The sequence below is a fragment of the Rissa tridactyla genome, chromosome 5 (assembly GCF_028500815.1).
Source record: "Rissa tridactyla isolate bRisTri1 chromosome 5, bRisTri1.patW.cur.20221130, whole genome shotgun sequence".
In the NCBI taxonomy this organism is placed as follows: domain Eukaryota; kingdom Metazoa; phylum Chordata; class Aves; order Charadriiformes; family Laridae; genus Rissa; species Rissa tridactyla.
The window spans coordinates 16,870,813-16,887,472 of record NC_071470.1 but is presented as its reverse complement, the minus strand read 5'-3'; the positions used below and the strand labels follow the sequence as shown (position 1 = coordinate 16,887,472).

At 37.8% G+C, this 16,660-nt stretch overlaps 1 protein-coding gene across 8 annotated transcripts in view; it reads left to right on the top strand.

Moving 5' to 3' along the window:
- Positions 1 to 16,660, top strand: part of TBC1D1 (TBC1 domain family member 1) — a 115,582-nt gene that overhangs the window by 59,056 nt on the left and 39,866 nt on the right. For 5 of the 8 annotated variants that reach the window (XM_054204359.1, XM_054204354.1, XM_054204355.1 and 2 more), the window contains 9 exons: positions 195 to 299; positions 921 to 1,053; positions 2,473 to 2,564; positions 4,191 to 4,301; positions 6,874 to 7,002; positions 9,163 to 9,249; positions 11,722 to 12,011; positions 13,736 to 13,864; positions 16,050 to 16,169. In XM_054204359.1, coding sequence (XP_054060334.1) covers positions 195 to 299; positions 921 to 1,053; positions 2,473 to 2,564; positions 4,191 to 4,301; positions 6,874 to 7,002; positions 9,163 to 9,249; positions 11,722 to 12,011; positions 13,736 to 13,864; positions 16,050 to 16,169 — 1,196 coding nt within the window. The remainder of the gene's footprint in view (positions 1 to 194; positions 300 to 920; positions 1,054 to 2,472; positions 2,565 to 4,190; positions 4,302 to 6,873; positions 7,003 to 9,162; positions 9,250 to 11,721; positions 12,012 to 13,735; positions 13,865 to 16,049; positions 16,170 to 16,660) is intronic. The other 3 variants (XM_054204356.1, XM_054204358.1, XM_054204357.1) reach the window with 3 other exon arrangements.

Below are 16,660 nucleotides of genomic sequence, written 5' to 3'. Positions count from 1 at the left end.
GAAGATTCATGAAGTAATAGGTTCTATAACAGAATAGATTTTTAATGGCTAGACGACTTTAATGTAGCAGAATGGAGATATGTGACCTATCTGTAATGCTGTTGGGCCTTTTATGCTTCTGTTACTGGGAAAAATACAGGTAGAAAACTTTGAAAGTAAATATAACTGCTTCATTACTGTTGTTTTTGTGCTAGGGAATTAGACATGTGGATCACTTTGGATTCATCTGCAGAGAGTCTTCAGAAAATGGAGGCTTCCACTTTGTTTGTTACGTGTTTCAGTGTACAGATGAAGCACTGGTAAGTGAAATATAAGAGCCTAATAGAATATTAGGCCCTAAAAGTTTTCTATTGTTCCATGCTTTGTATTTTGCTGAATGTCTTCAAATCCTGCTCCACTCAGAAATACAATTATTTCAAAAATGTAACTAGCATAGCAGTCTGCAAAGGAACTTTTAATTTGTTTTGAAAGCAGAAGTTTAAATCCCCTTTAAAATCCAATAAAGCTTCCTTTCATTGCACAAACTAAATTATCCACCGCATGCCTCTCTTTTGGAAGAGGGTTTTTTCATAGTGTACCTGTTAAGAAAATCAGGACTACACACTAGCCGTGCATCACAACTGCAGTAAGCTTTTGTATCACAGATGAGAAGAAGGTTCTAGGTAGAGGCAGTATCTTTTATTAGACCACAGCAATAAAATTGGGTGGTGTGGAAGAGAGATATGACTTCACGATGAGTTTTGTCTTGCTTGTGTGTTTGTGTGCATAAACAGCATGGGAACGGCTTTTCTTCTTAATCATAAGCACATTCCCAAACAAGCAGTAGTATCGTTCTAAAAGACTGTTGTGTTTGTGTTAAGGAAAACAGAAGCTCAGCGGGAGGAGTGAAATTCTGTCCTTTTGTACTCTCTTCTTTTCAGGTTGATGAAATCATGATGACATTGAAACAGGCTTTCACCGTTGCTGCTGTGCAACAAACTTCCAAGGCACAGCCCCAGCTCTGTGAAGGATGTCCTATGCAAAGCTTGCATAAACTGTGTGAAAAGATAGAAGGTGAGGTTTAAAGAACTTTCTGGTTGAATATTACTTTCTAACAATTTTATTGGGGGACAATCTTACGTGTGAAACTCTAAAGGGAACTAACACTTAAAAAGAGCTTGGGACTTGGGATGGAGGGTTGAAAGGCAGTCTTTTTATTTCGAGGACTGCAATGTAAAGTTATCTGTAAGGTAATAAGAATTTTCTATCAAAAGTTAAGCTCCTTTCTTGTATTTCAGTTAAATTTTTGAAAACTAATTAAGACTCTAAATATTGCTGAATTATCGCTAGCTTGGATCTATTAGCCACATATATGCAGAGGATTATAGATAAGGAACTTCTCAAGAATATGCTGCGATAGCTATGACCTGCTGTCCTATTGAATCCACTCAGATACCACTAAACATGAACCAAACAGTGAGCTTTTCATATGCATGTTTGTGGCATTGATCTAAGGTCTTTCATGAAAATGCAGCAGTTAGAATTGTAGCTGTTGCCCAGAAAACAAGTTCACAACAAAAAAAACCCCTTTTTGGATTTCAGCAAATTTCACAGTTAGGTTTTGTTCATTTAAGCAATGTCTGGGATGAATAAAGGGCAACAGCAGCTTGTCAGATCACATGACAGTAGCTTGTTGGACTAAGACCTATCTAGTATTAATTTGATGAAACTGGAGAACTTCCAAAACTACTTTTCACTCTATTTTGGTCTTCAGCTAGCTATGGTTTTTGAGAAATTTCTTAAAGGCAAATGATTCTTAATGCCTTTAATCGTGACATCTGGTTAATCATACTGTCTGCTTCTGAGGGAGAAATGGTATGATCAGAAACTGAAGTACAAAATACTGTCGATGGTTTGCTGTTTTCCCACAGAAAATAGAGGAAAGGAATTTAATCCAGGATGAGAGCAGAAAAAAATAATCTGAATGAAAGGGTAGCCTGCTTTAGACTATCAGTAAATGTTTTCAGCAACAGGCAAAGCAAGAACTTCAGTAACATGCAATAAATATACTCTTGTTCAGAAGAGGACAAGGCATAAAAATTGGAGAAAAGCAATGGAAATTATGTTTATACCACAAGCAAAATCCAAACAGTACTGCATAAAACACCAACAATTCAGTCTGCTAAAATGCAGTAGATTGTGGGTTTATTTTATCTTGTGTGATAATGGCATCTTCAGCTAAGAGTATAATCCTGGTCTGTGCTCAGTAAATCTCCTCGTTGCAGAGTTCATGTCCCTCATTTTAAAGACATGAGTTCAGTAGTAGCATTAAATTAACCCAGAGTTCTTTCTAATGCCCTGTTATGAAATCAGTGCAACGGGTCAGCTCAAATAACTGACGAGCTTTGGCTTAAATTGTGTGCATATTTATGTGATTGATTAATTCTGACAAATTTGATCCTGTGATTTGTTCTTTTTTGTTCCTCTTGGTAGGGTTACACCCTTCTAAGACTAAAATAGAACTACAAAAGCATCTAACAACACTAAATAACCAGGAGCAGGCCTCTGTTTTTGAGGAGGTTAAGGTAAGCTCTTTGTTTCCTGCAAGATTTTAAAGCAATTGATGTTTTTTGCTAACATCAGTGTGAAAGCACCGAAGTTATTTTCATTTTTTTGTGAATTATTCATTATCTTTATTTAATAGACTGTTAAACACCTTGTGCTTTAATTTCAATATTATTATTTTTCCGAAGCTGTTAAAAACTTGTATTTTGATGAAAATGGTTTATTTTGCTCACTTTTGTTCCCTCAATACTTGTTTTCCATGAAAATGTTGCCTTCTCACTGAGTAAAACTGCACGGTTTTGGGTTGTTTTTTGTGGGTGAAGGCAGGAATTTGTACTGTGAGAACATTCAACTGTTACTTTGACCAAAACAAATTACTGTAACATTCCCAGATCAGAAAATGTCCTGCCTAAAACTTATCGTAGATCTTAATACTTGTCAAACTAACTAAAAAGGTTTAACTTTCTGTCTCCTGAATGAAATCCATTTTAGCACAGAGGAAAACATAGCTCAGTTAAAGACAGATGGTGAATATTGTAGGAAACGTCATTGGGCTTGGCACACTATTGCAGATTAGGAAATTTCAGACTTTTTTAAAAATAATGTTTCCTTCCTCTATTGAGTCATTTCAGTCTCTTTGTGTGATTCCATGTGGCAGTTTATCATCTAGCACCAAATTTGAAAAGTTACTTTGTGGGAGCGGTTCCATGAGTTAAGTAATTTCTTAGTATACAACAGCTAGCTGGCACTGTGGCATTTTAGTATTCTGTACGCATTTTAACAGCCTAAAGCTTCTAGTAGTCACAGGAAACTGTAAATCGCTTCTGGTGAGAGTCTGCAAACTATTAACTTGGGAAAACCAAGGGTAAAGTACATCTCTCCTGCCTATCTTTTTCAGCTGATTTTTTGTGTTGGGCTGCCTGAAATTTTAGTTGTTGCGTTCTTATAGCTCCATATGTTGTAACAATGATTTGTATTTTCAGATAACTTTCTAAGGATATTTTTGTTAATCTGATGTGCTACCCTGGCATTAGCTAATTCATACTGTATCTTCTGCTTTACATCAATAAGCTTAAAATGCATATGCTTTTCAAAAGTTCGGTTTCTGGGATTAAATTCTATAATAAATTGTTTAAAAAACATTTTCTCCTACAATAATTCAGATATAAATAGAATGCAGCAGAGACAAATATGTTCAACTCGTGCACTAATTTTTAAAATACCTATGTCTTTTCCCAAAAATGAAAAATCCAATGAGAAAGATTTGTAGGAGAACGGTTGTACATTATATAACTGCAAGAAAGTACTTCATGTGTGCTACAAACTCAAAAGTGCAGTGTTTTGGTTTTCTTTACATCAAAAGCAAATTGGCAAAAATACTTTTTAAAGTATTTATTTGCTTGTGGCAATTTGATACCTCTACGGTTGTCCTTTATCTTTCATGTAAATTCTGAAGCGAGGACAAGCGTTTGGCTGTGTTGTCGCTTTGCCTGGGACGCTGGTGTCCTCTGGTGGAAGAGTGGTAGCATTAACTGAGTTAAACTCGCTCTTACGGTGTATTGACAGTGGCAAAATGAAAAGAGTAGATATTTGCTAACTGTTATACAAATGTATAATTACTTTGCTTGTGGTGTTTTCAATTAAAGAAATTAAGACCAAGAAATGATCAAAAAGAGAATGAGTTGGTTATCTCTGTTTTGAGAAACATGTATGAAGAAAAACAGAAGGACCATGTTCATGTTGGAGAAGGAAAACAGGTAAGCAATCATTCAGTTTTAGTTCATGTAACGAAGATCCAGGAAAAAATCTTCCATTCCATTTTTATATCTTTCCAAAGGCAAATGTCCATCACTGGCATTTTGGAACTTCAGACTGTAGGCAGTGGTGAACACTGGTTTTGCTTGTGATTCATAGGCTATTGTCATGCAGCAAAATAGGCATATCTCTGATTTTGAGGTACCCGGTACAGTCTGATTTGAGGCCTAGGAGACAGACATGCGAAGAAGGTAGACCACTAATCGGGTTGTTTGTTTCTTCTCAGTACAATGAAAATTCAATGTACATGAGAGAATATGGAATGAATTTGTAATTGCTGTCAGCCGATATGTGGCATTTGCCATCCCGCTGTCTGTCTGTGTGACTCAGTGTCCTGACAACACATTGGATTTGAGCCTTGATAAAGACTGTTACATTTACTCCATAGCTGGAAGTTATTTCTTGTGTGCAAAGCACATTTTGAAGTGGCCTCAAGGAGGAGCAGCTGAGGAGGATTGCCGCAGAAACAGCAGCAGGGACTCTCATTTGTTTCCAAAGAGCTGAGCTCCCTTTCATTCTATATCAGGTTGCACCAGTGCTGTTTAACTGGCTTTTTATACAGCGCAGTTAAGATTTTTCAAAAGGGATTAATGATTTTGGATGCCTTGGTTTGTGACTAACTAACTGGAGGCACCTTGGAGGTCGGTATCGAAAAGAGGATCAGCACCCATTCTCTGCAAACTTTCAGTTCTAATTATTTGACCCTTTAAAAAATCTTGTCTCTCCCACCACTGCTGGCTGGTGATTCCATTGTGATGACTGCTGTTGGCCATTTGTGATATAAACTAGCAAATGAATATATATGGAGAGTAGTTAGACCCCTGAAGAAATTAGGGAAATAGCAGGAAGTCTTCATTTACTATTTGTTCACTTTGTTAATCTCCTTTCCTTTTATGGCTTACTGGCTAATTATTGACCTCCCTGAGAAAGCAGGAAGAGAACTTTGCATATTTTGTTCTCTGATTTCTTGTCTTGGGCATCTCACCAGAAATACGTTTTTAAGAATAAAGCATTGTAATTATGGCATGACAAGAATAAACATTGCTTGGGGTCCTCTATCATCATACCTGAAATATTTGTATTTGGTCTAATGCCAACTGATTATCAAATAGTTGTCGGTCCTGAATGGCTTGGAAATAGCGATATACTGAGCAAGATCATATCTTAATACATCTTCAGTGTGATTTGAAAATTCCTAAGGCCAGCTACAGTCTGTTTGCTCAGTTGCTGGAACCAAAATTGGTTAATCTGACACTTGCAAAGATGCCAGTGCTCTAAGAACAGGGTTGATTTGCCCTCAGTCCATCATTTGTCTTATCAGAGTAAATATAAAAAGTTATACTAATTTATCTCCAGAGCTGTGTAATAGCAGATACCTTTGAATGTATACTCTGTCAGTGTTATTTGTCTCAGCAGTCATGAACCCATGACATCCTGATGTCCATGTTCCCTCTTTTCCACATAGGTATTCCCTTTTGTTGTTTTCATCACTTTTTTTAATATTTAAATCAGTGGAGGAAAAAAATAAAATGTGATACTAGTACATGGATCTTACTTAACAAAAATGACCTTTAAAATAAGTGTCTTTTCATAAGAGCATAATAGCAGGCAGCATCTGGTTTGCCCTTTGAGGGTAAGATGAGTGAAGGTAAAAAGAAAATACAGAAGCCTGTAACTTTGTCATATTGGAAATAGGATGCTTTAAAATTATATCTAGACAGGACTATTTGGTGATGATGTGCTATTCAGCTGCCCACATACTAATAGTTACATAGATCAAACATTCAGACCTCTGAAATTAGGGCCAGATAGAGAGGGCTACAGTGCCTGCCAGCCTCAAGAGGAACCCCCCAAAATAACACTGAAAACTGTGCTCCGGTTTCTACTGCAGGTGTTAGGTTTGGATGGTAATATTTCCATCATAGTGTCATTTTTGTATTCGCTACCTAGTCTTCGCAAGCACTAAAAATGGACTGAAATATTTATTTAAAAAGCAAAACTTTCAATAGACCTTTAGGTTTAAGGTGGAAGTGTTTCTACTGGTGAAATACATAGAAGAGTTAGATTGTTATACAACTTTCTGGCCCTTAGAAAGCCCCATTTTAATATAACAGAGACACTTGAGAGTTCTTGTTAATTATGAGCTTCATCAATTTTTATTAATTTCTTGGCTGAAAAAAAGTAAATCCGTGAGAAATCTCTAATCTGTTACACTTAAGCATTTAGAATTTTGGCATTAAAGAAAAACTGTCAACACAGGCATAAATCCCTATGAAAATGGCAATTCTTCTGAAGCTTGCTACTACACTCAACGTATTTCCTTTAAGAGATTTCCTGGTCTTAGGATAGTTTGTTAAACTTCCATATAAGTATCAGGAGAGAAAAATGCATGAAAAGCCAAGGAGACCAGAGAAAGTATTGATTCGGGTTACAGAAGTTTTCGGAGTGACTGTTCACTGAGATTCTGCTCCATGTTGTTGAGTATTTCACATTTATGTTTTTAAACACTTGCAGACTTCACAACCCCCTGCTGAGAATGCTGTGAATGAGGTGCCCAGCAGTGCTCCGAGATTCAGATTAGATATGTTAAAGAACAAAGCAAAAAGATCTCTGACGGAATCATTTGAAAGTATTTTATCACGTGTAAGTGTCTTCATGCTTATTGCCTCTGAACAGAATTTCATTGGTTTGTTTATTTAAATGATAGAAAAGTTACATTTCTTATCCTTCCAGGTTGTAGCCAAGTGGTTAATAAAGGCACAGTGACAAAAATATTTGAGTGTATGCGTTGGAAGGAGACAAAACAAAGCAGGGCTTTGGTAGAGAGAACACCAAATCCTGGAAGAAGTGAACTAATTGCTAGATGAGAAATAGTGTATATAGGCATTTAAAAAAATGAATATGAAGTTGAATGTGAGAACTTGTGAAAAGCGACCTATGGTTTTTTTTCTTTTTCAGATTTAGACAATTAAAAAAGTAATTATAATTGTTCACTTGTCTTTATGTAGAAGGAAACGATTAGGAAATTTACTAAGCGTTCCTAATGAGGCAGTATTTGTTAGTGACACAGAACTGATGAATAATGGGGCATCTGAACTTTTAAATGCTAGAGGTTATTTGAAGGTGAGGACCATAAAGAACTTAAGAAGACACTAAGAATATGAAGGCATTTATGCAGTATCAGATCGGGTAAAGTTCTTTGGAAACAGTGTCAGGCAACGCCTATTAGTGGGGAAAACTTGAGCTCCGTTGTGACAGTGATCCCCAAGAAAACTTGTTGGGAAAATGTTTATCATGAACAGATGGCTGAAAATATCTTCTGAAAGTATACAGCAGCAGTTAAGAAAACAAATCAGATGTCAAGTTTAAGCATACTTAAACCTACGGAGTGTCTTCTCATTCAAATATTCTTTGTTTTGCATCTCATGGAAAAAGTCTGAGTAAAATAATAGGAGACTTGGAAAGACTTCTGCTTGACAAAGGTCTGACAAAAAGTCAGACCACCTCCCTTTTTTTTTTTTAAAAAAAGAGAGTAGTGACAGAATGCCAAACAACAAATATTAAGGAATGAAAATCGGGCATTCTCATCTCTCACCAGCAAACAGCTAAATTGACGCAAGATCTAGTCCAGTTTATTGGCTCATAGACATGCAACTTGTAGTGACAAAACTAGGCTTTCAAAGCTTACTTCAGACATGCTATCTAACCTGTTCCCATGAAAGAAATGATGGCAGAAGCATGTTTTCCCTGTTATAATTATGCATATAGAGAGGGGTTTTAGCTGAATATGCCCTCTTGTTACTTCCCAGACAGGATTTCTAGAGTTCAGCCCCACAAAATCCTGCTGTGGATGTTTGGGATATGAAACATAATGTTAGTGTTGTTTCACTAATTATATCTATGTTTTGGTAGTTTGTCCTGACTAGCGTAAGCTGTCTTCATGTAAGCACAGCTGTTTATTGCATTTGAAATGCAATTGAATGCAATGCATTGAAAATGCATTGGTTGCATTTTCACTGTCATGGCTGTTTGCATGGGAATTCTTTATTTTGATCAGGTCTGAGGCAAAGCATTTTGTCTGAGGGTCAAGGAGAGAATAGTCACAACCGTGAATAATGATAACATTTTATATTTTACCTGGAATAATAGTTCAAAGAGAAAATAAGCCTTAACTTTAGAACGTTAAAAAATGATACCATTTAAGATTAGGAAGATAGAAGTTCCATAGTTGTGTTAGCACATAAGAATCCATCAGTAGGCTTCTTGATATTTCTGTTGGTTACATAAAAACATTAGTCAAATTATACAAAAATAGTGTTGAAGAGATTATTCAAAAATATTTATGCTTTCTGGTTTCTAGCCATTGAAATGATGATTCCAGAAATTATGTTTTGCTGTGTAATAAACACATATGCTTTTAAAGTCCTGTGTAATAGGTGGCCTTTTCATTTCTTTGTATTTTGGGAAGAAGTACCTAGTGTGAAAATTTCCTGTTTGGAATACAGAAGGTACTTTAACAGTAGTTATAGGACACGCATGCAATATGTGATTATATACATATCATGGAAAGCACACCATTGCCCATGAGAATTCCTTAATTCCACAGGGTCATTTAAAATGTCAGTGATTGTCCTGAATGAAGCCTCTGTTTCTCAGAAGGGCAAAGGCTATTCCTAGGCATTTCAGAAAATTAAATTTGATACTGTCTTTGAAAAATACGGATTCTGACTCTGCTACAGAAATCTCTTTTTGGTGTGCCCTATATATTATAATCTTCACTGCTGGCATGTTTTATCTTTCCAGGGCAGTAAAGCCAGAGGTCCGCTGGACAATTCTGGTGCTGTGGATTTGGACAACTGCACATCCAGCACCTTAAGCAGCGCAAGTAAAGTAAGTAAAGCCTGGGGTGAATATACATATTTAGAAACTTTAGATAATATTACCTGAAACAACTAGTCAGAAGTGAAATACGGTTACCAACTGTTCATGTAAGTGTTCTGTTCAAACATTTTGCTTTTTTTTCTGATTATTTTTTGGGAGTAGACAAGCTAACTGATTGTGTGTGAAAAGAAATAAACCTCAGAACAGCCAAACAGTATGATAAAAACAGTATCACAGAGTAGGGGAGTAAGTATGTCCTTTTCTTCCAACCTGCCTGTCCTGCTGCCACTTGCTGATCCATAGGATGTGTCTTTATTCATGTGCTGAGTCCCTCTGGGGGTGATGGGGCTGCATTCATTGCAGGCAGCCCCACTGCCTTTCTTTTTTTTTTTTCTTCGCCCCTGTCCCCCCCAGCCCCTCGCCCCTTGAAGCAATATTCAAGTCTTTTAGAATTTGCAAGTTGGTTACCCAAATCATTTTTCACATATGTAACATGTTAGAAATTGCCTAAGCCCTCTGAGGGACAACTTGAACAAAGTAATTTCCCAGTTTACTCTGGTAACAGAGATTCAGGCTAAGAAACAGCAGTCAAATGTCAACACAATGGTGACACATAAGATGCTGTTGTATGTAGAGTTTCACTGGAGATTTCCATACTTTTTGACAAGATGGGACTCATAGTAAATATGTGTTTCTGTTCTCCAGAAGTTTCAAGTTGCTTTCAGGCCTTCTGTTCTGTTGCCCGTGCTATAATAGACAGCAGTGCAATTGAGGCTCCATTTGAATTAGAAATGACTTATACATACAAAATATATGTTTGTATACAGTATGTATTTTATCGTGTGAGTCTATATATGTGAAATAAAGTATTATATAACATCATCTGAATCCTGCAACAATGTGCAGCAAAACAAATGCAATAATCACCATGCTGCTGATCCTAGTAGGGTGCTGCACCTGGGGAGGAATAACCCCCCGCACCAGTACAGGTCGGGGGCTGACCTGCCGGAGAGCAGCTCAGCTGAAAGAGACCTGGGAGTCCTGGTGGACAACAGGATGACCATGGGCCAGCAATGGGCCCTCGTGGCCAAAAAGGCCAATGGCATCCTGGGGTGCATCAAGAAGAGTGTGGCCAGCAGGTCGAGGGAGGTCATCCTCCCCCTGTACTCTGCCTTGGTGAGGCTGCACCTGGAGTACTGTGTCCAGTTCTGGGCTCCCTGGTTCATGAGGGACAGGGAGCTGCTGGAGAGGGTGCAGCAAAGGGCTACCAAGATGATTAGGGGACTGGAACACCTCTCTTATGAAGAAAGGCTGAAGGATTTGAAAATCCTGAAAAAAGACGGCTGAGGGGGGACCTCATCAATGCTTATAAATACTTAAAGGGTGGGTGTCAGGAGGATGGGGCCAGGCTCTTTTCAGTGGTGCCCAGGGACAGGAAAAGAGGTAATGGGCACAAACTTGAACATAGGAAGTTCCACCTAAACATGAGGAGGAACTTCTTTACTCTGAGGGTGGCAGAGCCCTGGCACAGGCTGCCCAGAGAGGTGGTGGAGTCTCCTTCTCTGGAGACATTCCAGACCCACCTGGACGCGTTCCTGTGCAACCTGCTCTAAGACGACCCTGCTCTGGCAGGGGGGCCGGACTAGATGATCTCCAGAGGTCCCTTCCAACCCCGACCATTCTGTGATTCTGTGTGGTTTCAGCCCTGAAAGTACGTACTGTGAATGCAGGATTGCATTCATAAGAAACATAAAACTGAGACAAGAAGAGGAGTAATTTCCCCTTTTGCATGTTTAGAAAGCTTTTAGTCTGAATAAAACAATATAAGCAAACAGCATAGAAGCAGCAAGTCCTCTTCCCTAGAGGCAGCCTATAACTCTGCAGGCTTGGATACAGATATTGATTCTGCTGTAACGCCCAGTCACCTACAGGCTCTTGACTTCAGGTAATCAAGAGTCTGCTCTTTCTGCTTATGTTTTTGAAAGAATGGCCAACACTGCAAGAAACACATGAGGTGGGGAATGAAGAAGAATGCATGGTTTTGGACCGAAACAGGCATCTAGTCAAGATTAAAGTCCTTTGTGTGAATCTTCAGATAGACAAGGGGAGCATTACATTATTAGATGGGGTGCTAAATATACAGTACTCTGAAATGCCACCCTTCTCATTGCTGTCACTTTCACCCAAGTCTGACCCATCTGTTCTGTTCTGACCCCATTTCTACTGAGTTGTACTCAACATACTGTAAAATACAATTACTTTCAAAATTACTTTTTTCTCTTTAAAATGGAGACTCTGATTTGTTGAGCCAAATGATTAATAACAAAGACATCAAGCATCCAAGATTCTTTCTGTGAGCTATCATGATAAAAATGTGCAAGTTTGAAGCAGGTCTCAATGGGATGTGAAAATAACATGGGATTGCAACTTGAGGTTGATTTTAAACCCACATATTGATAACCTTATCTTTTGCACTGCTAGGAACCGCCATTGTGTGAAAAGGAGAAAGACAGACTTCCTATACTTCCTACGGAAAACGCCGTCAAGACCAGTGGATCAGTGGGTGATCTCTCCAGCGATGCAGATGACTCTCCTATTGAGCAGTCTGTTACATTACCTCAGCAAAGCTTTCGGAGGCGAGCAAACACACTGAGTCATTTGCCAACTGAAAGCCAGGAGTCTCTGGTACCTGCTCAAACATCGCCATCTGTTCCCCAGAGGAAACTTATGAGGTATCACTCAGTGAGCACAGAGACTCCTCACAAAAGAAAGTAAGACTCATTAAAAGCAGGCTATGATTTCATTTGTTGAGGGCATATTGGGGATGATAACTGCATACCCAGTATGTCCTCTTAATGGATAAGAAATGTATCGCAGCAGGGTGTCACTCTTTGGGCGTTTTGTAGGTATTCTGTTTAAAAACACTTTTAGCCTGTGTGCTCCGCAATGGAGAGAAAACGAGATGTGTAGTTCCCCAAAACTAAGTGTAAGCACAACGTAGGATTGCTCCTAAGGGTTTTGATTATATTTTTGCCATTTTTGTTGTTTTGATCTGCGAGCAGTATAAGTAAGTGATACTTCTTGTTGTATATTTATAGAGAAAAATCCAGTAGCATTTGTGATGCTGAAAACCTTACTAGTTGGTGAATTCAAGTGTGACTTTAAAATATCACACAAAACTGACATTAATTGTCTAATTGTTGATAGAGGTGAGGCTCCTGTCTAGTTTTTCAATGAGCCTATGTAAATTTTACTTGCAAAAACAAGCTAATGCTTGCCTTCATGCTAATATTCTTGAAGCTATCCTCCTTCAAAAGCCTGACTCTACATCTCTAAAGTCTCCTCTTAACTTCATGGCAATTTTCTTCCCTTCCTCTATCTGGCTTTTCGCAATTACTAGGGAAACATTTCTGTCTGTAGGGTTCTGTTTTGCTGCCAAAACTGCTTGTTTACACAAGTTAGACAGTAGGAAATCTTTATGTGTTCCAGCTCATTTTTCCCTGCAGGAGACAGGGCAGTAAATGAGCATGCCTGAAATAGGTGATGACAGTGGAAAAAAGGAGAATTATAGTATTTGAAAGAAAACATAACCTGGGTTGCCTTTTTGTCCCTTCTTTGAACCTTTTTAATTCTAAAATACTAGAATGTTTTTGTAGTGCAGTTTAGGACTTGTGTTCTTGGGCTTGTTATCTTCATGAGAGTTGCCCTGATTCTTGTAGCTGCTTGTTTAATGGGTTCTTATCTTACTATAGGAATGCAGCTAGAAATTAAGTATATTTTTCATTTCCTTGGTTGTTTCTATTTGTGCTTGATCGTGTAATTTTTAGTAAGACCTGAATGTGCCTGCTCCCTCACGTAATTCAAACCAAAAAGAAATCACTGTTGCTTCCCTTTCATAGCAAATGTACAGAACCAGGGGAAATTGAAAACTTAGAAGAAAAGTATACTTAGTTGTCAAAAATCACTGGAATGATAGACTTCTAACAAGTGTTGTATGTTTTATGAGTGTTTTTGAACAGCTTACCTCAATTCATAAATTGTTTCCAAAGTCTAAATAAATTCAATTCTTCATGTAGCATTTCACTTCTCATCCATTAGAACTCTTGATCATATGCCTGACTTTAACATAGAAACTAAGGGGAAGTACATATGAAGGAGAAAAAAAGGGGTGTCAGTTACAGCTTTTGGGAGTTTAAATTTAGTCATACACTGAAATGCCTTGCTAAAGCCTGTGAGTGTGTATTTGGGACTTTGCTGATTGAGTTAAAATGTTCAGCCTCTTACAGTTACTGCTTAAACTGTGAAAAACATAGGAAATGCCTCATTTGTGTATGCCAGGTCCCTTTCAAAGATTAGAGAAGGGATTTCACTTTTTTTTCTTCCCCCTTCTCCTTTCTTCTCTTACTGTGTTTTGGTCTTTGTGCTACCTCAACTCCATCGCTCTGGTTGGAATCCAACTATACGGTTTGAATGCATCTGTCGGCGAATCTAAAAGTTCTTCTGGTCAACTTGCACGTTCTCCTACTCTAGCTCGTCTTAATCCCTCGGCCTCTTCGCCCAACTTTTTAAAATATCTAAGGCATAATTCAAGTGGAGAACAAAGTGGGCATTTTGCACAAAAGAGGTGAGCTAGCACCTGTACATAGTTTGGGGTAGGGTTTGTTTTACCATGTCATAAATATGAAGCTCCATAGTGTAAATAATTAAAATAATTTAATATAGACCAAAGGTGGTAGATTTTTATGGGAGAGGGAACTCTAACTGCTCTGCTACTGAATGTAGAGCTGCTACTTACATAATTTTTTGGGGTTAATAAATAAGATTCTTTCAGACACATGGACACATGACTTTCTTTGGAGCCAGTTGCTCCAAAGCAACTTGTTGTTATGCAGCAGACAGCAGCACCACTTAAATTGCATGAGGGATAAGTTGCCAAGAACCTGTGATCCAGCTCACTCTGTCCCTCCTGATTCAGTTCTGTTCTGCTTTGTTCGTCATAACATCGAAACATGTTCATATTCTTCTGTGCCTGACATTAAAGGCAAAATGTCTAAGTTAACTAAATGGTGCAAGAAATAGCAGGACTGTGGAGAGCCGATACAAAAAAAACCCCACAAGCAACCAAAAACCACAAACAAAAAAAGAAACCCACACCCCCCACTCCCCTCAAAACCAGAAACCAAGAGCAAACAAATAAAAAAACCCCAACCTACTGGCTTATGTATTTGTCTTGGTTACTTTGAGCAATATCAAATGATACTTTTCCATGCCTCTTTTCTTAGAACAAAATTACATATAGAGAACATTGAGAGAAAGACATTAACCCATGATTTTCCTGAGAACCTGAAACAAGTAGCTCCCTAAAAATTTTAACTGCGAAACCCCTTTTCAACCCCTTGAGATAAAACTGCTTATTTTAGCTCAAAAGGCTAATGAGACCAAATGTCCTTGGAAGCGCTGTCAACAGTCACTGGCCATTGGCAAGCAATTTTTATTTCTGTTGCTGTTTATTGTTTGGTTTTATCTCTTGGGTGAAGGTTTCCTGTTTCTCCAAGGTGCTGATTCTTCTCATCCTGAGAAAATACTCAACTGAGAACCTTGTTTCACCAGTTCCATCAGTTGTGTTTGCTAAGTACTAGCTAGCATCTTTCTTCATTTAGCTTCACCTTAGAAGCATGGTATAGCTTATTATAGGGGAGGAAATGTGAGTCTACAATGTCCTCTTTACTCTTCATTTTAATAAGGCTCACTTGAATCCTGATGGTTAAATTCTCAAAAGTAGATTTTTTCCAAGTAGATTTGGTAATGATTCTGCACGCATAGTAGCAACTTCTTCCCTTTCCCTGTCATTTAAGGGTATACCATATTGAACCTCTATGCAACAAGACTGAAAACAGAAATTGGTAGGGATATCAAATGGGTTGATAATCCCCCGCCCATTCACATCTTCAGGAGACAGTGCTAAATGCCATCCAGATATATCATTATGGTTTATGTAAAGCAGTTCTTTCTTAAACTTATTTTTTTAGGAGTAAATTCTCCTATTCAGATGTTTCTGTGTACTCTTCTGAGAAAAGATCTTCTAGTATCATCAGACAAGTTTTCTAAATTTTCATTTGATGAAACTTTTTTATCTGAGTTGTTCTCAATTCCTTCTATTAACCTTCTTCTGAGTATGTTGGGGGCTTGTTATTTTAATACAAAGGGCAGAATTATGTTGGCCAGAAGACTGTTGATGAAATTTGATTAGTGCTCCTGTCTGTTGCATAAATAGAGCCACAATCCTAAATGATCAGTCAGAAGACGCAGTTTTTAACTTAAAAGTTACAAGCTTATCTGAATAAAACTCTGTTAATGCTTTACAAAATGTTTTTTGCCAAAGTCTTATTTTTCTTTTGACAGCATGATGATTATCAGTGTCAGCTTTTCCTAACCTTTTTCCCCAAACTTAGTCAATCATTGAAACTGATATTTAAGTAAATGTGCAATGATAAAGTTGGCGTCAGCTCTTATGAGTTTAAGAAATTAATGTGAAATATGCACTAAAAATCTTGGGATATAGCAAAGCATAATAACGTTACTGGAAGTACATTTATTTATATTGGAACATTTTTAGTTTGCCCAAACAAATATGTATTTCAAAGTAGCACTTTGTTAGCAGTTTCAGTTTTGACTGTGGTTTCCTTGATATTCAGGCCTTCAGGATTTAGCTGCTTTTTGTTTGAAACTTAGCAATATGTATTATTTTTATTCTGTGGATTTATATACTTCTTTGTTCTAAACTATACTTTTCCCAACTGCACTCTCAGCATCTCCTACCGTACTGCCTTAAGGAAAAAGCTTCATTCTTCTTCTTCTGTGCCAAATTTCTTAAAATTTCTGGCTCCTGTAGATGAAAATAACACCTCTGACTTTAGGAGCACAACAAGGTAGGGTTCTCTCTTAAAGCCTGGAGGTAAAACTGTATTTTCAAAGGTTTCTTTGTCTGAAATATTTCAAATGCTTCTCGCACTTGCAAAACCTGATTTGTGCAACAGTTCACTTGCATGTATTCTGCATGTGATTGCTGTCAAAAGGATGGAGCTGTCCCAGACTCCTCTCACGTTAATATTGCAGAATTTAGCCGTTTAGATGTTGTAATGGTCATGCAACTTCCATCTGTGTACTTCTGTGATTATTCCTGCCAAAGGACTGTATTAGCGATTTTCAGTTAAGAGAATATACGTGGTTCATCCTAAGCAACATCAGTGTCCTCAAATTGGAAGGAGAGGATTGCCTGTCAAATGCTCCTCCCAGTTGCTGCCAGAACTATTTGAAGTTCATTTATCCCTTTCAGCTTCAACAAAGACTCATGCAACCATTTAGCCAATGGCTGGAATAAAGCAATGAATAGTTTAAAGATGTAATGGGTGAAAGTTAT